This window comes from Aedes albopictus, chromosome 1 (assembly GCF_035046485.1).
Source record: "Aedes albopictus strain Foshan chromosome 1, AalbF5, whole genome shotgun sequence".
Classification (NCBI taxonomy): domain Eukaryota; kingdom Metazoa; phylum Arthropoda; class Insecta; order Diptera; family Culicidae; genus Aedes; species Aedes albopictus.
In genome coordinates this window covers 243,287,436-243,314,812 of record NC_085136.1, presented here as the reverse complement: position 1 = coordinate 243,314,812, position 27,377 = coordinate 243,287,436, and the positions used below count along the sequence as shown (strand labels likewise).

Sequence of the window (27,377 nt, the reverse complement as noted above, 5' to 3'; positions counted from 1 at the left end):
TTGGAATAGGAGTTGGAATAGAAATTGGAATTGGAATAGAAATTGGAATATGAATTGGAATAGGAATTGGAATAGGAATTGGAATAGAAATAGGAATTGGAATAGGAATTGGAATAGGAATTGGAATAGGAATTGGAATAGGAATTGGAATAGGAATTGGAATAGGAATTGGAATAGGAATTGGAATAGGAATTGGAATAGGAATTGGAAAAGGAATTGGAATAGGAATAGGAATTGGAATAGGAATTGGAGTAGGAATTGGAATAGGAGTTGGAATAGAAATTGGAATAGGAATTGGAATAGGAATTGGAATAGGAATTGGAATTGGAATATTATTATTATTACTATTTATTAACGACACTTTACCATTATTGTGGCATTGGAATAGGAATTGGAATAGGAATTGGAATAGGAATTGGAATAGGAATTGGAATAGGAATTGGAATAGGAATTGGAATAGGAATTGGAATAGGAATTGGAATAGGAATTGGAATAGGAATTGGAATAGGAATTGGAATAGGAATTGGAATAGGAATTGGAATAGGAATTGGAATAGGAATTGGAATAGGAATTGGAATAGGAATTGGAATAGGAATTGGAATAGGAATTGGAATAGGAATTGGAATAGGAATTGGAATAGGAATTGGAATAGGAATTGGAATAGGAATTGGAATAGGAATTGGAATAGGAATTGGAATAGGAATAGGAATTGGAATAGGAATTGGAATAGGAATTGGGATAGGAATTGGAATAGGAATTGGAATATGAATTGGAATAGGAATTGGAATAGGAATTGGAATAGGAATTGGAATAGGAATTGGAATAGGAATTGGAATAGGAATTGGAATAGGAATTGGAATAGGAATAGGAATTGGAATAGGAATTGGAATAGGAATTGGAATAGGAATTGGAATAGGAATTGGAATAGGAATTGGAATAGGAATTGGAATAGGAATTGGAATAGGAATTGGAATAGGAATTGGAATAGGAATTGGAATAGGAATTGGAATAGGAATTGGAATAGGAATTGGAATAGGAATTGGAATAGGAATTGGAATAGGAATTGGAATAGGAATTGGAATAGGAATTGGAATAGGAATTGGAATAGGAATTGGAATAGGAATTGGAATAGGAATTGGAATAGGAATTGGAATAGGAATTGGAATAGGAATTGGAATAGGAATTGGAATAGGAATTGGAATAGGAATTGGAATAGGAATTGGAATTGGAATAGAAGTTGGAATAGGAATTGGAATAGGAATTGGAATAGGAATTGGAATAGGAATTGGAATAGGAATTGGAATAGGAATTGGAATAGGAATTGGAATAGGAATAGAAATTGAAAAAGGAATTGGAATAGGAGTTGACATGAAAGTTGGAATATGAATTGGGATAAGTATTGAAATAGGAAATAGGGTAGGAATCGAAAAGGATGCGGCGTAGGAATTTGAAAACAAATTGAATAGGAATTCAAATAGAAAATAGAATATGAATTAGGATTCATATGATTTAAACTGAATCCTATGGAATTCATCCTTCATTTCCTCAACATTGTTTCAAGTGACCTTTGAACCTGCGTGTCTTCTTCAATCAATGTCGACATGTAGTTTTACTAGCATCGCTGCTAGAACATCTTCCCACGTCAACTCCTTGGTAAACTCGCACTGCTTCCTGACTTTTGAAAGTTTGACTGACGACGGCTTAAGGATAATTACACGCAGCAAGAATGTTCGCTCACATCGTCGAACCAGTTCGTGATATGGTGGAAAGTTAAAGCTTGTTCATTGTGTGTACTGAGCTGACTGAACGTGCGGCATCAACGTGCTCTATTATTGCCACACATTATTCAAATGCTGTCAAGACTCGGAATGCGGAAGCATGGAAAAGCGATCTAATATACTGTGGTTGACGCTGGGACGGTTTGTTGTTGCTGGTTGAAACTTATCCTTCTCTGATTGTTCAGCCACTGACTGTGTCGACGTGTACGGGTTAGGACGATTGTTATCAAATGTTGCGTGTGGGGTGGCACAGTAAAAATTAAGTGTCCTTATTGAAGGAGTAGGAAACGAAAAATAGAGGAACACTAGAGATAAACAATCAAATAGAAATAAGAAATCAGAATTTCAAGAAATACTAAAATATATAGTAATAATAAAATAAATTTAACGAACAGATTATGAACAGTATAAACCCACAGAAGAATAAAAACAAAACAGGAAATCAGAACGTACATCAGACGAATAGATGTCGTGGTTGATGTTTAAAGAATGCTCTCATTCCAAGAGATGGTCGTGCGATATCGAGCGCGAGCTTCACTCCGGAGATCAGCGTTCAAATCTCATTAGAAATTTCTTTTTATCGTTGAGTAGAAGCGGTTGGCTTACAGTTAAAACTCCCCTTTTTTTCCTGTGCCGTAAACAACAATGTTCCCAATGGCGGTTGGTGGTGAATATGTAGTTACAAACGTACCAGTCAGTCAGTTCGGGGTTGGCGAATGGGATGAGGCAGGGAGGTACATTAAGGGTGAGCAAATGCGTGGTCCGGCGCGCTGCCGACGCTCGGTGAATTTTCCCGTTGCTCGGTGAACTTTTGAAATTTCTTATGGAAAACTGTTCATTACTGTTCATGATTGAAATTTTTTATGGAAACTTTTTGCACCATAAAACACAAAATTCCTCCAAAAGTGAAAGTAAAGCAGGAAATCATGAGGCAATGACTAACAGGCATCCACCTGATGCGATCTGGTAGCAAATATCAACGGTATTTGCTACTTTTCTGTGATGTTTCAAGATTTGAAAAAATACCAAGAACAGCTGATTGGATCTGCCATAAGAAATTTCGGCTCAGCTTCGGGTCTTTTCGGGTGAAGCTAACGAAAAATAACTCACGCATACCTGACCAAACACGTCTGTCTTGGTACCCTTAATAAACTACTCTGGGGATGAGGAGCTTTTTGTGGTTGTGCTGTCAGTAGTGCTGATGAAGACACAAAATTCATTCTTCGGGCTCCAACCATCGCCGTTTGAAAGGATTTCCCACATAACCGTGGTTGACTGGTTGGTGGGTAATAAATATCGTCAAAGTGATGTGTGTGTGTGAGTGTGTCTGGTTGTGCGCTGTAGTTTTCTGTGATCACGTTAATTTAACCGGATTTGTGTGACGATGAAACTTGTGTTGAACAAGTGGAAAGGGATTCATTACTTTCGTCAGACTGGGTGATGACTCCCATAGTCAGTTTTTGTGGTGGCGGTTGGTGGTGATGCTAATGGCTACCATTTTTCGGTACATGCTCTTTTTTTAATGCCTGTGAGTAAATTCTGTTTGGGTTTTGTGGTTGACTCTTTCTCTTGTGGTTGGTTGGATTTTTGGTGAATAATGAGGGTGAATAACCACCAAGAAGTGGCTTTGTATCTGTATAATATGCAGTTCGTTAATATTCCCTAAGTATGTAGAGCATATTTTCAAGAAATACGCCATTTCATGGTCTACTCACCAGATAGGACTCCCGCGTAGTGAAGGTGACCGGATCTTGCGGGTCTCCGCTGGGGCACTGGTAGTCCACCCGTCCCGCCACCTGTATCAGCTTGGAACCCGTTCGGGCCAAATCGATCAGATTCAAACGAAGGGTGTCGGCCGAAAATTCCACCTAAACAAGAAAAGACATTCATATGAAATTTGTGTAAAAGTTCAGAATTATGAGTTAAAGAAACTACCTTTCGTAGGCATCCGACAAAATTGTTGTGCACGCGGGCTCCGAGCAGTGCCCGTGGATTCACCGCACCACCGACGTAGACGCGGGACGACGAAAGCATCGTGAACTTGCCGGCAATGTGCGAATGATCGGTATAGACATCGTCTACGACGGCTACCAGCTGGAATGGTACAAGAATGGAACGAAAGTGGTATAAATACACGCTTAAAATATGTGCCATTTTGATAACTCAGATATTTTTATTGAAGTTATAGAATAAAATTCATTTTTATCACCTTTCAACAATTTCATTTCAGAACATTAAGCGTTGAACTAGAAAATCAAAAGGATATGTTGTATTGTCTTCTTCTTCTTGGCGTAACGTTCCCACTGGGACAAAGCCTGTTTTTAAGAGTGTTCCATGAGCACTTCCACAGTCTGTCAAATCCCATATATGTGATCATATTATTTTGCAATTTGGCGACGCTGTTATAACTATTAACTGTCACGCTTATATCAGGAGCCGGTGCCAGATAATCGCCATTTTCTGATATTTCTTGAAAGGCATAACATATACCCGGGTGGGTCATCGGAACATTTTTGTCAGATCAAGGTTTTTTCGACTCCATTTGGGGTCCTTAACAACTGGCCAAAATTTGAGAGGGATCGGTTACGCCTACGTTTTGCGCATCGCGATTGAAATTTGTATGGAAATTCGTATGGGAAAACGTGCTTTTTTGTATTTTTCCTATTTCATCTACTAATTTAACTAAAGTCATAATACTAAACCTGTTAAAGTATAGTTCATGATATACCTTACAACTTTGCCGAAGACAGCAGGGTGCTAAAATGCTCACAAAAAAAGTTATTATGCTCCAAAGTGAGGTATATCGAAATATATGCTGAAAATGACTTTTTCTGCCATCACTGCCCGCTGGGTCAATTATAAACTGCTATAGCACTTTGTGGATGCATTCTATCAATTTGGTGTCTTCAGCAAAGTTGTTTGGATTTACATGCTCTTTGAATTGCATTTGGACATTAGTTCGAAATTTCACCGCATAGGTGGCGCTGCGATACAAACTTTTTTATTTCGCATCCTAGAGCTTTGGCGTTTTCAGCAATGTTGTAGAACATGAAAAGTTATGAAAATTTGTCGAAGACACCAAAGCTCTAGCACTCAACCCAGCGAAGTTATAGCGAAAATAGTAAATCCTATCTCAAAGTTTACGTTTTTGTACTACGTGTGACATATGACTACATTGCAGCTACCTTGAAAGTAGGTAATTGTACATATTAAAATATATATTTGAGAATACTCCTTCCTTATCTGCCAATATAACTAATATATTACGAATGATATTACTTTTAATCATTATAGTGCGAGGTATATGTATGTTCAAGTAGTAAACTCTCAGCGTAAGCGATCTACCAACGCTATTGAGGATGTAGCCCCTTTGATTTGGGGGCTCCCGCACAGATAACTTTGCGGGAAACGTCCCTATGGAGCTGTATGTCAAAAAAACACAGTAGGCAGGCAGTACGACGTTTACCGGGACAGCTAGTGGAAGATAAACGATTCATGGCACTATAAGAAGTATATAAAAAAGTGCAAAAACGTAAACTTTGAGATACGATTTACTATTTTCGCTATAACTTCGCTGGGTTGAGTGCTAGAGCTTTGGTGTCTTCGACAAATTTTCATAACTTTTCATGTTCTACAACATTGCCGAAAACGCCAAAGCTCTAGGATGCGAAATAAAAAAGTTTGTATCGCAGCGCCACCTATGCGGTGAAATTTCGAACTAATGTCCAAATGCAATTCAAAGAGCATGTAAATCCAAACAACTTTGCTGAAGACACCAAATTGATAGAATGCATCCACAAAGTGCTATAGCAGTTTATAATTGACCCAGCGGGCAGTGATGGCAGAAAAAGTCATTTTCAGCATATATTTCGATATACCTCACTTTGGAGCATAATAACTTTTTTTGTGAGCACTTTAGCACCCTGCTGTCTTCGGCAAAGTTGTAAGGTATATCATGAACTATACTTTAACGGGTTTAGTATTATGACTTTAGTTAAATTAGTAGATGAAATAGGAAAAATACAAAAAAGCACGTTTTCCCATACGAATTTCCATACAAATTTCAATCGCGATGCGCAAAACGTAGGCGTAACCGATTCCTCTCAAATTTTGACCAGTTGTTAAGGACCCCAAATGGAATCGAAAAAACCTTGATCTGGCTAGATACGATCGAATTCACGTTTTTCCATATAACCCTTGACCCACCCTAATACCCATACATACATACATTTATTTGTTCAACATCATAAAGACAAGACATAATCATACTCGGTTTGTGGCTGCCGCTCTTCATCCTCGGTCGCGCCCAATGTTCGCCAGGTCACGCTCCACCTGGTCCGCCCATCGTGCTCTCTGTGCTCCAAGCCTTCTTGTGCCAACCGGATCAGTTGCAAACACCAGCATTGCAGGGTTGTTGTCCGGCATTCTTGCAACATGCCCTACCCACCGTATCCTTCCGGCTTTGGCCACCTTCTGGGTGCTGGGTTTGCCGTAAAGTGCAGCGAGCTCGTGGTTCATCCTTCTCCGCCAGACACCGTTCTCCTGCACGCCGCCAAAGATCGTCCTTAGCACGCGTCGCTCGAAAACTCCGAATACTTGAAGGTCATCCTCGAGCATCGTCCATTAACGTCTTATTAGCGTTTTGTACATGGTGCATTTGGTGCGTGGGTAAATCTTTTTCGACCGCAGTTTCTGCTGGAGTCCGTAGTAGGCCCAACTTCCGCTGATGATGCGTCTCCGATTTTCACGGCTCACGTTGTAGTCAGCCGTCAGTAAAGATCCGAGGTAGACGAATTCCTCCACCACCTCGAAAGAATCCTCGTCTATCGTAACATTACTACCCAGATGGATCCGGTCGTGTTCGGTTCCGCCTACCAGCATGTACTTTGTTTTTGAGGTATTCACTACCAGTCCGACCTTTGCTGCTTCGCGTTTCAGGCGGGTGTACAGCTCTACCACCGTTCCAAATGTTCTGGCAATAATGTCCATGTCGTCCGCAAAGCACACAAATTGACCGGATTTTGTGAAAATCGTTCCCCGGCTGTTGAGCCCGGCTCGTCGCATCACACCTTCCAGAGCGAGATTCCTCGGCGAGAGTCCTCGGCGAGATTCGCATTCGAATGAACTGGATAGTTCACCCGAAACCCTTACGCAGTTTTGCACACCGTCCATCGTTGCTTTAATCAGTCTAGTCAGCTTCCCAGGAAAGCCGTTTACGTCCATGATTCTCCATCGCTCTGCGCGGTCGATACTGTCATATGGCATATCGAAGTCGATGAACAGGTGATGCGTTGGGCCCTGGTATTCACGGCATTTCTGGAGGATTTGCCGTACCACGATAAAGATCTGTTCCGTTGTCGACCAGCCGACGATGAAGCCAGTCTGATAACTTCCCACGAATTCATTCGTTTTAGGTTACAGACGACGGAAGATGATCTGGGATAGCACTTTGTAGGCAGCATTCAAAATAGTGGTCGCCCTGAAGTTCTCACATTCCAAATGGTCGCCTTGCTTGTGAATGGTGCAGATTACCCCTTCCTTCCACTCCTCCGGTAGCTGTTCGGTTTCCCAGATCCTGACTATCAGCCGATGCAGACAGGTGACCAACTTTTCTGGACTTATCTTGATGAGTTCAGCTGCGATATCACCCTTACCAGCTGCTTTGTTGGTTTTGAGCTGGTGAATGGCCTCCTTAACTTCCCTCAGCGTGGGAGTTGGTTCATTTTCGTCCTCCGCTGCACTGGCATCGTCGTTTCTTCCGTTGCCGTGGGCTTCGATGCCTACGTTTTCCACGCCGATCAGGTGCTGATCGAAGTGCTGCTTCCACCTTTCGATCACCTCACGTCCGTCCGTCAAGAAGCCTCCGTCTTTATCCCATGCATCGCATGCTCGCGGCACGAAGCCGTTGCGGGATGAGCTTCTGATAAAACTTCCGTGTGTCTTGGGAACAGCACAGCAGTTCCATTTCTTCACACTCCACTTTTTCCAGGCGGCGCTTTTTCTCCCAAAAGAGGCGGGTCTGCTGTTTCCGCTTCTGTTTGTAACGTTCCACGTTCTGTCGAGTCCCTTGCTACAGCATTACCGCCCTTGCTACGTTCTTCCCCTCCAAAACCGCACCATTCTGCACTCTTCGTCGAACCATTCGTTTCGTCGATTCCGTTTCACGTAGCCGATGGTGCTCTCGGCTGCGTCGTTGATGGCTGCTTTCACTGTACTCCAGCAGTCCTCTAGAGGGGCCTCATCGAGCTCGCCCTCGTCTGGCAACGCGGCCTCGAGATTCTGCGCGTATGCTGAGGCGACATCCGTTTGCTTCAGTCGCTCTAGGTTGTACCGTGGCGGTCGCCGGTACCGTACATTGTTGATGACGGAGAGTTTTGGGCGCAGTTTGACCATCACCAGATATTGGTCGGAGTCGGTGTTGGCGTCACGACAGGTCCTGATGTCGATAATGTCGGAGAAGTGCCGTTCGTCAATCAGAACGTGGTCGATTTGAGATTCCATCTGCTGTGGTGATCTCCAGGTGTAACGATAAGGGAGGCTGTGTTGGAAAAAACTGCTACGTATGGCCACATTTTTGGAGGCGGCGAAATCAATGAGTCGTATGCTGTTTTCGTTCGTCTGCTGGTGGGCGCTGAACTTACCAATCGTCGGTCTGAATTCCTCCTCTGGCCTACCTGAGCGTTTAAATCTCCTATGATGATCTTGACGTCGTGGCTTGGACAGCGATCGTACTCACGTTCGAGCTGTGCGTAAAATGCGTTCTTGTCATCATCATTGCTTGCGGAGTGTGGGCTGTGCACGTTTATTATGCTGAAGTTGAAGAATCGGCCCTTGATCCTCAACCTGCACATTCTTTCGTCGATCGGCCACCAACCGATCACGCGTCTCTACCTGTCGCCCATCATTATAATAGCTGTTCCCAGCTCACATGTTTTGCCGCAACTCTGGTAGATGGTATGATTACCTCTGAACGTTCGCACCATGGATCCTGTCCAACACACCTCCTGCAGCGCTACGATGCCGAACCCACGGTCCTTCAGTAGATCGGCGAGATGCCCTGCAAGATGTGCAAGAAGCTAACACGTATACTATGATTGCGTGTCAAGCGTGTCGGTCGAGCTGTGGTCTTCTGTTTACGCTTGCATGTTTGTATATTGTCTGTCTCATGCGTCAAAATGAGTTGCGGTCTTCGGCAACATTCATCATTGAGATCTGAGAAATTCAGTTTAGACTTTGAGCCTATAACTTCATCCATGTGTTAATGCTCTACAGTCTACAACGTGGAGAATCTTTTTTGAAAATTCTCCATAGTCATTCCCATGTGAACCAATTTTGCTTTTGGGCCACAATTCAATCACCACCGAAATGGCTGAAAATTTGACAGGACTCTAGTTTTGTACCAATGATAGTAATGGACACAAGAACAGCCTTTGATTCAAAGAACGAAAATTTTTTTAGAAAATATATTAGCAATTATAACGACAAGTAATCCCTGAATGTCAAATCTTCAAAAAACAGACTATGAATATAAGAAGGGAATATATTTGATTATCATACTGGCAATTAAATCTTCCTCTGCGATATTTTGAGCATAATTCGGCCAAACGACATTCGGTCAAATGGCAGGAAACCCAAGAGCCAGGTTTCCAAAGTGCTCGAACCAGCGTTTCAACTGGTCAGCCGGGTCGGTCAGTAACTTTCCAGACGTGTCTTTCACGGGCCTCGTAGCGTTTATCTTGGTCCCGCTAAGGCGACGTGAGACATCGTAGAGGAGACGTAGAGAGTATCGAAGAGATGGTTCGAATAGTCAACGAGATGCGCTTGATTTTCGACCATTCGAGTTTTGGAACTGGCAGTCAGTGCACATTGGTCGGGCTCCATACAAAGGGGCGGCCAAAACTCTCAAAAAACGATATTGATATTTTTAAACTTTATTTCACCTTATAACAAAGTTAATGTATTGTACTTTTATGATTCTTAATTAAAAGCATACCAGCTTTTGTATTTCAATGACATTTTCACTGCCAAAGTGGCCTAAGTCATAAAATTGAAAAATGAATTATTCGAAAAAAGTAAAATAATAATATTTTGAGAATGGAATATATGTTTTAAGTTATCCAGCATATGAAAGCTTGTTATTGGACTGTTTGAATGCACGTATGGTGAAAAATTAATATGTCACAAAACTTTTCAAATTTTCATATATTGTACCTTAGAAATTTTGGTAATTTTTAAGTTAAAAAACGGTTCGTGTCGTCACGTGTCGCCGCAATTTCGAATAGTACATCTTAAACATCATGCTTAGAGCTGCTTAAAAACGTTTAAATATTTTGCAGAAATTTGCAGTTTTTCAAATTAGAGCTATTTAAAAAAGTCATGTTTTTTCATATATTTTACGATATTTTTCCATTTTTTACTGAAATAAAATGTATCTTTCCACATTTTTCACACGTTTTGAACAAACTTGATTGGATTTGATCGGAAGATGATCATTTATTTAAATTCGAATTGATTTTCTAACAAAAAACGCAAAAATATGGAGTTTACTGATTTTCACCGTTTTTGAAATTATTGAAATTACGTAATTTTTGAATATCCCTTTTTAAACACTAAAAATACTATATAACATATCTAGGCAACCTATAACTTCGATTAAACACATAAAAAAAGTTTTGGCCGAACTTTATCTTTTTCCGACCATTGTGCAGTGGAAACATTCTACGATTGCTGTGCGAGTCCAATAGGAATGAGGTGGGACCTCAAGAACGATTTATTCGTATCTGATACACAATTTTGTGAAGATCTTCTACCATTGCAGGCATCTGGAGTCATCGTTCGTGCTAAACGACAAACTCTTCGTGTGGCTATGTCCAATGTGCACCAGAAAATCCTTATTCAGAACATGTGGAGATCTCGCATAGCGGGGGATGATCCAATAATGGCGGAGGACTTCGAAAGCAGGTTACTTTGGGTGAGATTAGTTTCAAACCTGACGGACGTTCAGATTCCGAGATGCTACTTCTCGAGCTATGACGCGGCCAGTTACGATTCTCTTGAGATCCTTGTTTTCATCGACCCTAGCCTGAAAGCAAACTGCGCCGTATCGTACGGTGGGCGAGTCACGTTATCAAGAGGTGGGATAGCAACCCGACTAAAATGGTTCTCGGGAGTCATCCGACCGGTACAAGAAGACGTGATGCGCAGCGAGCTAGGTGGGTCGATCAAGGGGAGGACGATCTGCGGACCCTTCGCAGAGTGCGGAACTGGAGACACACAGCCATGGACCGCAAGTCCATGGTTCACGGGACCTGAATTCTTGTATCGCGCAGAAAGTGAGTGGTCACTTCAACCGTCAGAGTGGTTCATCACCACGTAGCAGTTTGCGATTTCGTCGTACGTAGACTTCTCGAGGTTTTCCAATTGGGAGATCTGCTCAAGAACCTCGACTACCTGTATCACTTCGTTCATCGTTGTCGATCATCAGAAAAAGTGATGACCAAGAGCAGAGTGGCAGTCTTGGAGCAGAAAGATAATTCAAGTATGTACCATCAACGCTACGGACACGCTAACATCGATATCGTTGTCAACAAGTTGCGTCAACTATATTATGTCGCCAGAGTTCATTCCATAGTGGAAAACGTAGTCCTATGTGGCGCGAGGTGTAACGAGAGAAACCGGGCGAACCGAGAATGGCGGATCTACCACATCCAAGATTTCAGCCTTTATGTTTGTCTGTTCTCATTCACATCGCGTTGTATCGTCGGAGTAACGAGAAGCGGCAGGTGGCGTTAATTACGTGTTTGACCGTACACGTGGAAATAGTGCATTCGCTGTGATCCCTGTGAGCAGCTCGTTTGGGCCATGTAGTTCAGCGATATCTGCCCGGTTCAAATGGCAGTCATCGTAGACGAAACTCTCCGGAATAAATAGTAACGCATTCGTGTCGTGAAGATCTACCCAGCGAAGGATGGTCAAGTCAGGAAAGTCGATGTCCAGACTTCGTCAGGAGTGTTACATAGAGCAACAATCAAAGTTGCCGTGTTGAATATCCAGCAGGGCAGTAAGGCCATTCAAATGTAAGATATTACGGGTTGCGATGTTGTGAATTGCGGCCGATAGGCTATTCAAATCGGGTACAGATTGAGGTGGCGCGTAGGACTGTCGACTCACTGCGGTGAATTTCATCGTTGACACGTCGTAGACAAGAAATATCTTCCGGATTCCCAGTAGAAGTTCCTAAAACAATTTCACAATAAATACTACAAGAGATACCAAAAAAGAACTACTGGAAGAATTCCAGAAGAATCTCCAGGAGTAATTTCTGAAGAAACTCATGGCAAATCTCAGAAGGACTTTTTGTAGGAGTCACGGAAGAGATATGTGGAGGAATCCAAGAAGGAATTCATGAAATAAAAATCCCAGAAGGAACTGCAGGAGCAATACTTGAAGGAAGAAAGACTAGGAGAAACCCCTGATAGAAATCTTTGAGGAATCTCAGATGTGTCTTCTGGTGGGATTTATGAATTTATATTAGGAATCTACAAAAAATCCTGAACAAAAAAAAACAGAAGCAACTCCAGGGTAGGAAAGAGGAGACAGAGGAACAGGATCTACTCAACAGAAACTACTGGTGTGCATAATGCAAGCATAGTCAATACCCAAATTTGGACAAATTTTCGGCATCGGCAAGAAATGTTTTTTTTTAAATTTGGTTTTTATTCGTGAATTAAGGCTAATTCTTCACACCAGCAAGAAATGTAACCAATATGCGTTTTACATAGACTTTCGAAAATTTGATTTGTGACGCCAAACTTTGAGACAATTGTGCTCATTCTGCGAATGGAGTGACGTGAGAAAAGTCGAAGTCGTATAACGAGGTGAGGAATCCCGTCTCGAATGAAGTGACTCGCCGTGTAAATCAAATGGAGAGTCACCTCATTCGAGTCGAGATTTCTCACCTCGATATACGACTCCGACTTTTCTCACGTCACTCCATTCGCAGAATGAGCACAAATCTATTAGGTCAACATTGCTTGAAAGCCTTAGAAGAAAATTTCAGTTGCTCAGAGGGCTCATTACTAGCGCCAAAACTGTGCAACGAATACTCAAAAACACTCGAAAAGAATAATTTTCTAGCCTTCCTAACAAGCTGAAAATTGATCGTGTATTTTCGTACATTGTACTAAAACAGCGCCAACGGTTTTTGATCATCATTCAATAAATCCATATTAAAACCACAGACAAATAGACGTTTCACTCTACCCGCTTCCCATCGTTTCCCTTTTTAACGGACTATTCAAAGATTCTGTAGTTCACAAATCTCTTGCTCATGACGCTCGCTTCATTTTTACTCCTGTTTGACGTTTGCTCACTACCGTCATCTACTCAGTGAGCGTAATTAGTATTGGGCGATTATGATTTTGTGACTATGATTTTAATCGCACTTTGTTCCAAGTGGCATGTCTGTTTGTATAAGGTACCCCGGGGCAAGTGGGACCTAAAAAAATGCTAGTTTGGTTTTGCCAAGCCAAAAAATTCTGAACATAAATAATTTTTTAATTCCAATGGTTCTAAAAGACATTGTTGGTATATTTCTTCTTATTAACGGGCATTGATACTGTTTCAAAATTTTTAAATTCTGTATATTATGCATATAATGAAAAGTGGAGCAGATCTTCATTTAGACCGTATCACGGGGCAAGTGGAACCTATTCGGATTTTTTGTTCTAATCGCTTAATATAGTTGCTGCATATATGTAAGGTAGCATAAATTATAAATATCTTATGCAAATAACTATGTTTAGCGATTTATGTTGAAAAAGTTTTGTGGTATCGTGCATAAATTACGTAACTCATATAATAACGAATCATTGAGAAAAAAAATGATTTAAATCTAGCAGCTCCTGCAAAACAAATTGATTTTATTTATACAAAATGCGCCCTAAGGTTAAATGCCGAAAGATTTCCAAACTTTCTTTTCATATTACGTAGTTGATGAGTCTCGCCAAAAGATTTTTCAACATTTACAGATGATATGTTTTCCCTTACATAATTTTACGATCATTAAATAAAAATTTTTAAATCGTGAACTTCGAATAAGCCGTTTTCCAATTTGTTCATACTTTATGGCCGCTTCCTTAATATTCAGGAAAACTCATTATGCAGCGAAAAACGAAAAAATAATAGAATTTGCTTGAACGAAAATGTTAAAAATACATGATTCCGAAAAAATATGTTCTATCAAAGACGTTGTAAACAATAGCTTCATCATCAGAATAGAAGTAATTAAGTATAATTCAACGATTGATTACTTAAGGCACTGATTTTCACTTCACTTTTGTGTAAATTTCAACTTAGGCTGAAGAAAGCGAGATCAAACTATGAAATTGTGTTTGTTCACTTTCATAGGTCTCACTTGCCCCAGATGCAGAAATGCACTGGGGAAAGTGAGAGCAGTTAACAAAAGGTAATGAATGAAAATAAATTGCAGCTTTTTCGCTTAAAATAATTAGCATGCACTCCAAATATTATCCTGAAACCGAAAAAGTTTTACTTTATTTGTTATTCTATTTTTAAACGACGAATGTAGTAGAGTACGTTAATCTCACTTAGTGAATTGAAAATTACATATGAACAACAATAACATATATGGTCTCTTTATGGTGAGAACAATAACAGTATTCGAATTCAAAGTATCCGTTGGTGTGATACCTATGTTTTCTATGAAGAATGTTTGCCTCAGAACTAACAAATAAAAAAAATATAGCTGTAGGTCTCACTTGCCCCGGATTCTCACTTGCCCCGGGGTACCTTATGTTAAAACGTTGAACGCTGAATTTAAAATCATAACGATGCATCTATCTATATGTTGTATTGTACTTCAAGTCTCATTCATTAACTGTCACGACAATAAACCTAGCTACTCTCTCAGTCATCACGCTTGCTTATTACAAAGTGTGAACACATAACCCATTTGTCCATTGATCCTTGCGAACCGTTTTGTTGTATGTAGTACCTGCTTGTCCCATTTCTGTCTGGTCGTACAAAAGGATAGCGCTGGCTATAGAATGCTTTCCAAAAACAACAGCAACTCAGAAGCGCCATCGTCGAATTGAGAATGCCATCCATCTGTAAATAGCTCGTAGCTTGTGTAGCTGGGTTAGTATTGTAGAATCAGTCAGCCGTCAAAGTCAAAGACCTTGTTCATCATAGGCGCCAACTTAGGGGGGGCAAGCATGGTTTTGCCCCCCCAATATTTGACGATTTTTCGATTTTCCCTGATTTTCCTATACAAAAAATCCGAAAAACCAGACTTTGCCCCCCCAATAAATTGACCAAGTTGGCGCGTCTGTTGTTCATGGAAAGCTCTTTTAGAACGACGACGACGGACGATGACATCGCGTTTGGCATAAAGAAAATTGGACTCATTTGTCGTCGTCCCCCTGGTTGGGGGTGAGTTCAAGGGTTCAACAGAATGATGGGGTGTCGTCGTCGTCGTCGTCTTAGAAAAGCGAAGATGTTCTTTTACCAATTCGAACAATCGAACGTGTTTGCTGTTTCTGCTGCTGCTGCTTTTAGATGCCTTCGAGCAGTGACTTGATGAAAGGCAAAAGTTAAATTAATTTTCCGAATTCTCGGGTTGGCTGTTTGTGGGTTTACGGTGGAAGGAAGTCATATGGAGGACATTCGTCAGTCCTGAGATGGTATGCTGTGGAATTCGGGGGTTCGGAAAACAATCTAATTTAGTTGTCAATTTCAGCAATGTGTGAGTTGATATCTGCTTTCCAAATCATTGTGACTGGCAGGGTTCGGAAATAGAGATTTGTCTAGTCGTTTGTGAGATCCTTTCAAATGGATTGGACTAGTAAAAGCTAGTACAAATAAGCATGTACAGTTTTTTCAGATAGTGTATACAAACTGAAAACGGCCTCTTAAATAAGTGCTACATCAACACTTCCTTCCCATATCCCAAGTTACGGTAAAGATGGGCGTGGCCGGGAATAATGACATTTGTGCTTTTGGTATTCTTGCATAAGATTGGAGCAAAGTTAACTTAGTATCCAATCTACGAAGTATACCGTAACTACGCTAACGCTAACGCTAACGCTAACGCTAACGCTAACGCTATAGTGTTTACAAACTGAAAACGATATTGGCTCAAATATATCTAGATGCATTTTTAAATCGGTAATATTTTTCTCATTAAAAGTGTACTGCAGAGAGGGGCTAGTGCACACCGTACCCTCAAGGTTATCTGCATAGCCTGCAGCAACAATCATGTCTCGCTTTAGGGAGTCCACCAAGGTAAAGGCTTTTAGTCAGTTTCCCGAGTGGTCCTCAACACTCCCTTTGTCCAACAGCTATTTGACCTTCCTGTTAGTTTGGCCCTATCAGCCAGCACACAGAAGGACGTGCCGATTCCACCTGCCCCGATTTAGCCGAGGACCCTTTTCCAACCGCGGGCTCGGATCCAATCCAGTAGACTGGCGCCACAACAGCAACGCTACCAGGATGTTCTCACGCGGCCACTTACTTGCTGTAGGGGTCGATTTAGACCGCAGGGTACCAGTATGACCTACGTAGCTGCCTCCGAACCCTTGGATCAACTCTTGTGTAGCGTCTGAACTAGCCATTCTTCGCGCCACCTTCTCTGTAGCTCCAAGACGATGTGTGGGGACGAACAAAACGTATTCCGTCGTTTCCTCTAAACCAACATAAACCGGACATTCTGGAGAACATGCATGACCGAAACGATGTAGATACTGTCGGAAGCAACCATGGCCTGAAAGGACATGAGTCAGGTGGGATGTTACTTCCCCATGGCGCCTGTTAATCCAACTATCTACCCTCGGTATCAACCTATGAGTCCACCTTCCTTTGCTGGAACTGTCCCACGCGCGCTGCCATTTGACCATGGAGGCCACCCCCCAAGCAACCAAAAGTTCGAATAAAATAGCATGTTTGGGCTTAATCAGCTATTCGAAGGAAGATGAATAGCATTCTATTCAGCTCACTTTTTAAGTAATTAACCGAACTTCAGTTCACAAAAAGTACACTTGTGTCGCTGAAAGGAACGCTATTCAGCTTAAAAATAAGCTTCAAAAAAATTAAAAAATAAATAAATTAGTCCTCAAAAGTAATTTATTAGTATGAGACATTAGTACATGTGTAATCCAAATTGATTAATACCTTGAAATAATTTTTAATGTTTTTACTTACTGAGAATTGAACTCGGGTTCTCCTCGTTGAAAGCCAGCGCCTAACCACTACTCCATGTATGTGTTGTTAGGCACTGCGAGATTTTACTCAATGTGCTGATATCATTTAGTAGAGCTCAATCAAGTTCGCGTGTGAACTTTCTCTGAACTTCAAGCCGAAGGTTCGAAAGAAGTTTACGTGGAACTTCTTGTGAACTTACATAGTTTGACATTTTCAGTTTGTTTTGGTTCGTAATTGAATCAAGTGCAAAGCAATAAATTAGTGCCAGTGCCAATCATTCAGAAAAGTTTATAAGTTTTCAGTGACAACGATCGCGTCGATTACCGGCACGCTGGTGCAAAAAGTGAGACGGGGTTGAAACACCCAGTAAAGCTGGAGGACTTTTATCCGCAGCCGAAAAAACTCCGGCAGAATCCTGGGCAGAACAGTTTTCCGCTGCGGGGGCAGCCTTTGAGCCACACAATACGGGTGCTTTGGGTTGATTACAAGTAAGTATAATGAAATATTATAGTGAAACAAAGTGTACATGTGAAATTAACACAAACTGTGGCTGCTGCGCTCGATTTCCGAGTGATTAAATTGAATGAGAACTTCTCCCCGGCCCCGCTGTCGCCGAAGTTCAAATGAAGTTCACTTTTGGTACGGTTAATGTTTATCCGTACTTTGAGTAGTGTGGTAGACAGCTTAAGCCATACGTACGTTCTACTCTGTATGTGCCGCATGTGTATTGGTGATACATTCATGCGGCCGACGGTTCGACTAACCGTATGCATTCAGTTTGATACTTGGACGCGTGTGCTTCGGTTCTCGGTACCACAAGTTGGCGACGAGGGTGAAAAAAAAAAAATAGTTTGGGAGTGAAAGAAAAAAGTTTCGAGTGCAACTAAATCGATGAAAACACGAGAAGAATTTTGTGTGTCTTGGCAATAAATAATAAATGAAAGTGAAAATGAAGAAATAAGCCCAAGAAAAGAAAGTGATTCTGGTTGACCACGCTCGCGACCGGCCGTATTTGAAAAAGTGAAAAAAATATGAGAGAAAAAAAATATATGGCTATGTGAAAAGAAGTGATGGAAAATTGAAGAAAATGCTCGCTTGTTTGTGAAAGTAATGGCGACTGAAGCTTGTTTTGGGGGCCGTAGGCGGCTGTTCGGAATCAGAGCAATTTTTAATTGTTTCTTTGTGGTGGATGTTCTGGTAAGCTGGTTCAAGACTATGAGAGTGTTGAGCGATGCTTGGGGATTTTGAGGTATGTACCCTTTTTTTTTATTTCGTATTTGACGGCGGCACATAGCGAAAGTTTTCCTTCGTGGCGTCATTTCTGAGGAATGAGAGAGGAATGGCGTTCTATTATTTAGCCATAGATCGAGACGATGGACAGTGTGTGAATGGGAATAGATAAGGTATTGGTGACCATTAGCCTCTCTATCGGACTTCAAACGCAACGCACCTATTCACTCATGCGTATGCGTCTGCACGAGTCCGTGCGTGCGCCCAGCCCACGCTGCCTGTCAACGTGTTGGTATGCGGTGTTGCTAACACTGCTGCTGAGCGTACATCGATAGCCACCTACTGGTATTGCTGCTCGGTGGGTGGGCGAGAAGCCGACAGAGAAACGGTCGAAAGCAGAGACGAGAGTGAGAGATTTTTTTTTTGTGAGAATTTCAAATGGGTGCGTGTGATTCCGTCATCGCACTGTACTGGCGAGACCAAGCGCTCGACACTGGGAAAGCAAATCGAATTGGAACGAAAGATGCGGTTTTGAGGGGCATCGTGATTGAATTCACTGTGGTGAGAGAAGGGAAAAGATAGAGTTGCACAGATGTCATGGTGCGTGTTAGCCTTGAATGTGCAGTTTTCGCTAGTATAGATGTAAATCCTTAAAAATATTATGTAGTGGGAAGACGAACTTCTGCTTTGCTCTTACCATTCTGTGCGTTTATATTTCGCTCTGTGGCCATGATAACAGTCGAAGGACTAAGTTGAGTTTTCCTCCATTCTATGCTTCGGTTTATGTTGGAGCGATACGCAAGAATGGGCAAGTTTGCGGTTTTCTCCAAAGAAAAAGAAAAAAAATGGGCCTTTTCATTTGACGTCTAAAATCAGCTGATTTTGGGGGTCTTTGATAGTTCTCCTAAGAATCTGACAATTCAGCGTTTGCGCCTTTGTTCGGCAGTTGTAAACAGTGGCCTACACGGACCTGTCACCTGAAAAGGCCTATAAGGTTGACGTTCCAAACATACATGTTTATGTTTAGTACTTTTCGAAAAAAATAAGAAGTATTAAATGTTAATATTCTTGATTCGCCGGTCATTGAGGTTTAGTCGTTTCCACTTTTCATGGATATGAGTGCGGAAAAAAAGCGTTGTTTTGGAACTCTTGGCCGTCTACTGTGTAGTGATTCAATTCACTGACGTATTTGAGGTGACGTGATTTGATTCACTAATATGTATAAGAAAGATAATGTGATTAAATTCACTTAGGTATGTGGCAAAGTGATTGGATTCACTGAACGAGCATGAAAAAAAAGAGATACTTAAGCAAGGAAGTGGAAACGTGATTAAATTCACTAGTTCAATAGATGATGTCCTATGTCGGTGTCTTGAGTTGGGGTACGAAATTGGGTTAGAATTACCTAAATTTCTTGTATTCATTGTGATTCTTGTGGTTTTCATTGAATGGATTCGTCAGCGAAAGAAAACGTATTTGACGTTCTACCGACACCCGTTTTTAGTTCTACATTCTACAATCCACCGCACGTCATATTCACTCTTCTTTCGCTTTCTGATGTATGAAATATTTGAGTTAATTGGATTCAATGGTTCGAACGCAAGGAGTATCAGCTATCGAAAAAAAAAATCAAAGCTCAAGTGCTGGTACGGGAGGAATGAAGTTAATACAAAGGTTGTTTTTACGGTACTCGTGGCAGTAACATGCGACCTTCTGAATATGTTTTTATTTCTCCAAGAAACATAGGGATTTTGAGCGGTTTTAATCATGATCGATGTCTGCAGATGATGAACCCATGGAAGGCTTCCTGTTAAGAGTGCAGCAGAGGGATGAATTGTTTTTTGTTTTGCTTGAGGCGAGCAACGATGCTGTAGAGCTGCAGTCGGGGACGAGGTTATTCAGGGTACTCGTGAGGATCTGAAACGAGCGCGTCGCAACCTTGATGAGGCCATAAGATTATCTACATTATTGCAGAGATAGCAGATTTCTGACTCAGAAGGCGAAATGTTGATTTCATCAGCCAGTGGTAGATGTCCCACTTTGGATAGAATTTGTCATTGTTGTCACATATTGTGTAGGTCTGGTGCAGAATGGGGAAGTACTTGCCATATGAACGGGAATCCTGCATCAAGAGACCAGGAACGTGGAGATGTATTGAAAAGCCCATAAGGACGACGAGGCTAAATTGGAAGAGGTTCTGGTCCACAACATTGCAGGCGACAGGGACGTATTCAATTTATTTCCCGTAGCAGGAGCGGATTTGTAGTTAAAGCTACAACTTGATCGACGATGCAATCTTGGTACCACAGACTGACTTGTACTCCACATACTCTTTTCTATTAACTTTCCATCGTTCATCTTTTTGACAGTTAGTTCAAATACTCAGAGGTTTGTAGATCGCTCGCTCACAGCGCTCGCACCGTTTTTGCTTCAACGTTTGCTCACTACCGTCTAGTAGATGCTTTGTGAAACATAAGGCACTAATACACACGAAAAAAAAAATACAAACCAATGCACCAATATTTGGTTTGACTAGATCGAGTTTTCATAAGCGTTAAACTGATGTTTGTGCTTGAGTTCATTCCTTTTAAAATGTTTGACCCCATGTACTCTATGCCATAGAATGATTGACATTGGACGGTTATGTTTTCGTGATCATGAATCTTGTGTGTCTTGGAACTCTTGAAGATGCCTGATTGCAAATATGAGAAGAGGCATGGCGCAGTGTCTCTACTTTGTGGTTCCCATAGACTAGATTTGAATTTGTGGTGCGACAGAGGAACATGTAAGAGTGATGAAACATACACTGGACGTTGTCGGCCCGCCTTTCTACGTCAGCGCCAGCGGATGAAAATTTGAGCACTATGAGGTACAGCACCATGCACATTGTCTAAAAAAAAGGGATTTCTCGTTCAATCAGAGTGCCGATCACCGAGGATTAGGGAAGAACTCTACAGTATTCTCACGCTTATAAAAAAACTACCAACGGCTGCCGCAGCGTGACAGCTGTTTCGGGATCTTGCGAAACACAGACTTGGAACGTCTGTTGCATCTAAGATGTTGTTATCCACAAGATCAAACAATGTTGGTAGCTTGAAGCTTTAGGGCGATGCTGCTACAGTTGAAGGATAGTCTGCCTCGTATCATCAGCAATGGTTGTAGGCTGCTTGATTGCACTGCAGGTGTTCCGATTCAGTGTTGTTTGTAAAAAGCGGTCATTGGGAAATGCTGATGAAATATTTCGTATAGCCTCATCAATCGTTTCTAAATGGTGATAGTGAAATATTCATTGGGGTGTGATTCAACGCTGGCCGAAATTCCGGGAATGAAAGCTGAGGCTGTTATGACCAGGACGTCGGATACGCTGTTCGCTCTTGGAAAAAATATCTGCTGTAAATTGGCATTTCTGAGGCTGCTGGGGCCACTTAGAATGAGCTTACTGTATTATGTCTAGGTGGTACTAGACGTCGGTTTAGGTGGAGTCGTGTTCTGCCTACTTCTATAATGGTCTCTCGTATGCACGCCTATATCAATAACATTGAGTGACAATAGAGACATTTTCGTTTGATCGACACATTTTGGGGCCATTATAACAAAAGAGATGTTGACAACAATGCCTGCCAATGGCAGCTCGTGTGCAACAGCCTTATCCTCTGAGGTTTATTTTTTTGTTCGGTCGGCTTTTAAATGCATATGGTAGTAGCAGTAGAGTAGAAAAAGAGTTCGCTAGACAGATGTTGGTGGCCAAGCATAGATTAGAAGACGGCGTAAGTGTATGAGAGGTATGATAGACTCGAATGCGCAATAGTAAAGTAAAACTGGCAGCTGCTTGTTCATGTTGGAGTGCTGGTAAAGGCGTTAAACTGCTGAACACGAGAAACGAGGTAACAGACTAAAGGTGTAGCGAAGTCAACGCTGCAGAGTCGGAGATGTCGCTCGTTCGTGATTCATTTATTGGCATACATGTATGGCGGTGACACCTGAACGTGTCCAATTGAAACAAAAATGTACACTACGGTCCTCTGACAATGCCAGTCAGCAAAGAGAGAAAAGAAGATAACAGCACGAAATTGGTATAGTGGTACGATGGATTCTCCGTTGCAACGAACCCAGAAGAGGAACATGGGTATTGTGGTCTTGTTCGTAGTTTGCAACTTCTTGGCCCAGCGTAAATGTCGCTGCGACGCGACGTGGGTACAAGTCAGCGAGTTGTCCATTCAAGGAGGGTTATTTGCCTTAAACGTGGTGATGCCATATCTCAGATGAATATGCTTTGGATTTCTTGTTATTCTAACTCGATCACCGGTAAAGCAACGTATAAACAGCTTGAAAGTTATAAACCTCGTTTGAAGTTTCTAGAGTTGACTTTTACAGGAGTCCCTTCTACGCATTTCGTTTACTGAAAAAAAGTCCAGAAAAGAGCGTGGAATGCCAGTAACGCAGTGGAGCTGAGTGATATTGTGCTTGTTATCCAGTGGGGACTTTCTTACGCATGACCGTAATGACTCTAAAATTAGACAAAGATCATTGGATACGGGAGGATAGTACAAAATAAATAAACGTTTCTTGAAGAAGATTTAGGAGTCAGCGATGAACATCGAAGAAACCGAGTTTGCCTGTTAACCTTAGATGATGAAGCTTCTAAGCTTTGGAGAGATTGTGAAAGTTGGTTAAAGGAAGGTAAAAGATTTCATTTAATTTCTGTGCGTTATAAAGTTGAACTCACAAGTTCCAAATTCTAATAAGTATTGGATGTTTAAATTGAAATAATAGTCTTTTGTTTATAAAAAGGGGGATGTGGTAGACAGCTTAAGCCATACGTACGTTCTACTCTGTATGTGCCGCATGTGTATTGGTGATACATTCATGCGGCCGACGGTTCGACTAACCGTATGCATTCAGTTTGATACTTGGACGCGTGTGCTTCGGTTCTCGGTACCACAAGTAGTAAGTTCAAAACAAGTCCGAAACAAGTTCGGAACGGAACATTTAAAGTTGTTGTAATATGCCCAAATGAACTATATTTGAGTTTCAAAGGCACGAAAAAGTTCAACATGAGTTCGGTTAATATTTGATTGAACTCGGTTTTAAAGTTCAACATAAGTTCTTTCTGAACCTTTTTTCGACTTTAATGTCGTTTTGAAGAGATGACAAAAGCTTGTACATGTACTTCCAAGTTCATAACTAATACATAAGGAACTTTTTGGAGATTTAAGTTCCACGAAACTTGAATTGAACCAAACTTAAACTTCTGAGTTCGTTCCTCAAGTGGTATCCGAACTTTTGGTTGCTTGGGCCTGGCAGTCCTGCATATGCCTCTTGTGCCGCGCAATTCAAAGCACTCCATGTCCACACTGATAAGGCTGCCGATAGACAACATACCAGTAATGACGCAGAGAGCGTCGTGTGACACGGTACGGTACGCGCTCGCAACCCTCAGGCACATAAGCCTGTAAGTACTTTCCAGCTTACCACGATAGCATTTAATACTTAGCGCAGTGTCCCACGCCGGGCCGCCATAGCTTAGTATGGACGTAGCGACACAAGCTTACTGGCGTACACTGCAGAGCAATTGGACATCATCCGGAACAGTAACGCAATAGCTGTGGAGGCTCTTTTACAAGCATAATCAACGTGGCTACCGAAAGTGAGCTTATCGTCGATCATCACGTCGAAGTGTTTGACGGAGCGCTTCGACGGGATAGTGCACTCACCTACACTGATCTTCGCCTGCTGCTCCGACTTCGACTGAGCCAACTCCAGTTTAATGGACCGCATCCACGCCTCCACAACCTTGATAGAGTGGTCGGTAATCAACTTCATCTCCTCGATCGTTTTACCGTAGACTTCAAGCGTAATGTCGTCGGCAAATCCGACAATCACCACTCCCACTGGATACTCCAACCTCAACACCTCGCCGTACATGACATTCCATAACACCGGACGCAGGATGGAACCTTGCGGGACTCCTGAGGTTATGGGAAAGCACTTCCTTCCTACCTCTGTGTCGTAAACTAGTACTCGATTCTGGAAGTAACTTCCGAGAATCTTGTACAGGTACCCGGGTATCCCCAGACGCAAGAGCGCATCGGCAATAGCAGACCAGCTGGCGCTATTAAACGCATTCCTTACATCCAGAGCCATTACCGCGCAGAAGCGAGTTCCCCTCCTCTTAGGCTCGAGTGATTTCTCGGCGGTTTTTGTAACCGACAAGATAGCGTCTACGGTGGACCTCCCCTTCCGGAAGCCGTACTGGTTGCTCGAAAGACCATTTTCGCTCTCAGTGAACCTCAACATTCTATCGAGGATGATCCTTTCGAGCACCTTCCCTGCCGTGTCAATCAAGCATATTGGTCTATATGCCGACGGGTCTCCGGGTGGTTTCCCCGCCTTTGGCAATAGTACCAGGCTCTGCCTCTTCCAAGCTTCTGGGAAAACTCCCTCGTCCAGGCATTTCGGCATAGCAGACCTGAACATCTCGGAAGCCTCTGCAATAGCTACTGTTAAGGCCAGGTTCGAAACTCCGTCCGGCCTTACCTACGCTAAGGGACTTAGCTATCCCCGCAAGTTCCACATCGGTGACCCTTTCCTCATCGCCAGCCCCAGTCCCCGGCTGTCCTACGAAAGGAGGCCAAGAACTAGGATCATGACGCGGAAAAAGTCCTCCAATGATCCCCTCCAACATCTCTGAAGATTGATCTGTAGGAGCCATCACACCTCTCGTCTTGGCCATAACGATCCTGTAGGCGTCACCCCACGGGTTTGTATTGGCACTCTGACAGAGACCCTCAAAGCAGGCCTTTTTGCTTGCTCTTATCTCGGTCTTAAGCGCGGCTTTTGCAGCGGCGAACACCACCCGCTGTTCGTTTCGCACTTCCTCTGATCGTGCTCGCTGCATCCGCCACCTAGCCCGTAGGCAGGCACAGCGCAGGACCGCAATCGCGTCGGCCCACCAGTAAGCCGGTGGCCTTCCATTTCTAGGGTGGACTCGCCTCTCACGTGCGGTGGACTCGCCTCTCAGAAGCTCGTCGCCGTCTAAACCGATTAAGTTTCGCCCACGGCGGAGCGCCTCCCTAAATACCTCTTCGTCGAAGTATGATGTCTTCCACCTGCGAGGGCTTGGCCTTGGCCTAGCCACCTCTTCTTCTATCCGCTGTCTGCTGTCGTGTAGTCGATACTGTAGCGAGCCGCCAGGCGGTCGCTGTGAGTGTAGCCATCATCTGCTTTGCAGTTCGAACTACTTGTTAAGCCAGGACTACAAAAGGTCACGTCAATAATTGACTCCGCTCCGTTTCGATTGTAGGTACTCTTAGTACCGACATTAGCCAAGTCTACATCTAAGATGGTCAGTGTTTCTAGCAGGATCTGACCTCGCTGGTTCGTAAAACGGCTTCCCCATTCCACAGCCCAAGCATTAAAGTCACCCGCTATTACCACCGGCCTTCGCCCTGTTTGCTCGGTCGTTAAGCGGTCCAGCATGTGCGTGAACCTCTCGATTAGCCACCGCGGAGGCGCATAACAGCTACAGAAGAAGAAGACCCCGTTTACTTTGGCGACCATGAAGCCCTCATAGGTAGCAGACACCAACTCCTGAACGGGGTATTTACCCGTCATCCATATCGCCGCCATTTGTCTGGTCCCATCCGCGACCCAGTTACCGTTGCCGGCGGGTACTCGGTATGGGTCAGATATGATGGCGATATCCGTCTCCCACTCAGAAACCGCCTGACAAAGCAGTTGCTGAGCCGCATCACAGTGGTTTAGGTTCAGCTGCGTTACCTGCACTGTGGTTTGTTGTTCACTGCGGCTTTCTTGAAGGCCGGGCACCTTGGACCACCCATCGGATGTCTGTTGTTCGAGGATTTATCCATACAGATCATGCAGATGGGCGGACTCGTGCAGCTTTGGGCCTTATGCCCTTCAGCGCCGCATCGCCTGCACAGTTTGCGCCTGTCGGGGCCTTTGCAGTCCCACGACTTGTGTCCTGGTTCCAGACACCTGAAGCAAACCTCTGGTGGCTCGTGGAATGTCAGGTGACGTAGTGTAGTCAGTGTAGCTGAACCAAAGCTATCTGTGTCCCTGCTGGCCCTTTCCGTAGCTTAACGGCTGCGGCGGCCACCTGCACATCGCACTGTTGCCGCAGTGCCGTGACGAGCTCTTCCACTTCGGTGATCTCATTAATGTCCTTGACCTTCTGAGTCGCCTCATGTGTCAGAGCCCTCACCTGCACACCCTCATCAAGGACCTCTTCTGCCAGCCTCTTGTAGGCGGCGCCCTTGTGTTCCTTCTGGCGCATCAGCTCCAGGATCATCTCGCCCGTACGAGTACGTCTAATACTGCGTACGTCGGCTCCAAGACCCTCGAGCTTGGCGTCGCTTCGCATCGTCTTCAAGACGTCAGAGTACTTGGACTGTTCCGTCTTGATGACAATCGCGTCGCCTTTCTCGCGCTTGGCACCTGCCCTCCTACGCCTTGGCTTGGCGTCCTGCACTACTACCTGCGGATTCACCTTCTTCTTCCTCTTCCGCTCTACCTTCATCCAAGGGGGGTCCTCTCCTTGGATAGCCCTGGTCTGTGGCGGTTGAGGGCCCACCAGCGGTCGCAACCACTTGTTCCCATCGTTCCGGGACGGGCCAGCCTTTTCAGGCCCACCCTTCTCAGCTTTCCGGGAACCCTAGCTGGGTTCTAACCTTCCGGCATTATTACCGACTTCCGGGGTAATGATTCACCTTGCCTTGCGGGCACCGCACGACAGCTCATCGCCTGACGGCTGCCTCGCCCGCTTCTGCGATTGATTGCCCCGTTAGTCGCGAGCAGTCGCTTCCGCCTGTTTCGGACTTCCTGCTAGTTTGGTGTTTGAAAGGAATCGCTCAAGAAACTTTTTGACCGATTCCTGGCAGAAACTTTCCACGGTGACTGCCATTTGAATTGTCATTTCTTCGCAACCGCGTACTGTGATCGAAGAAAAACGGTTTCTTGGGCGATTCAGGCAAGGAATTTCCTATGCATCAAGATAGTCCGAAACATTCCTTCTGAACTGCAAATAGCGCTTAAGTCGAAGCAAGGCCGTTTTCAGGTCCTTGCTTATGTTCGACTTAGTGGACGCAAAGTCGATGATTTTGCCAAGATGCTGCTCAGCCACCTCTATTG

At 43.2% G+C, this 27,377-nt stretch overlaps 1 protein-coding gene across 6 annotated transcripts in view; it reads right to left on the bottom strand.

Moving 5' to 3' along the window:
* LOC109425258 (neurexin 1) overlaps positions 1-27,377 on the bottom strand; it is a 694,091-nt gene that overhangs the window by 111,045 nt on the left and 555,669 nt on the right. For all 6 annotated transcript variants that reach the window (XM_062846520.1, XM_062846524.1, XM_062846523.1 and 3 more), the window contains 2 exons: positions 3,714-3,872; positions 3,494-3,646 (listed from right to left, as the gene is read on the bottom strand). In XM_062846520.1, coding sequence (XP_062702504.1) covers positions 3,494-3,646; positions 3,714-3,872 — 312 coding nt within the window. The remainder of the gene's footprint in view (positions 1-3,493; positions 3,647-3,713; positions 3,873-27,377) is intronic.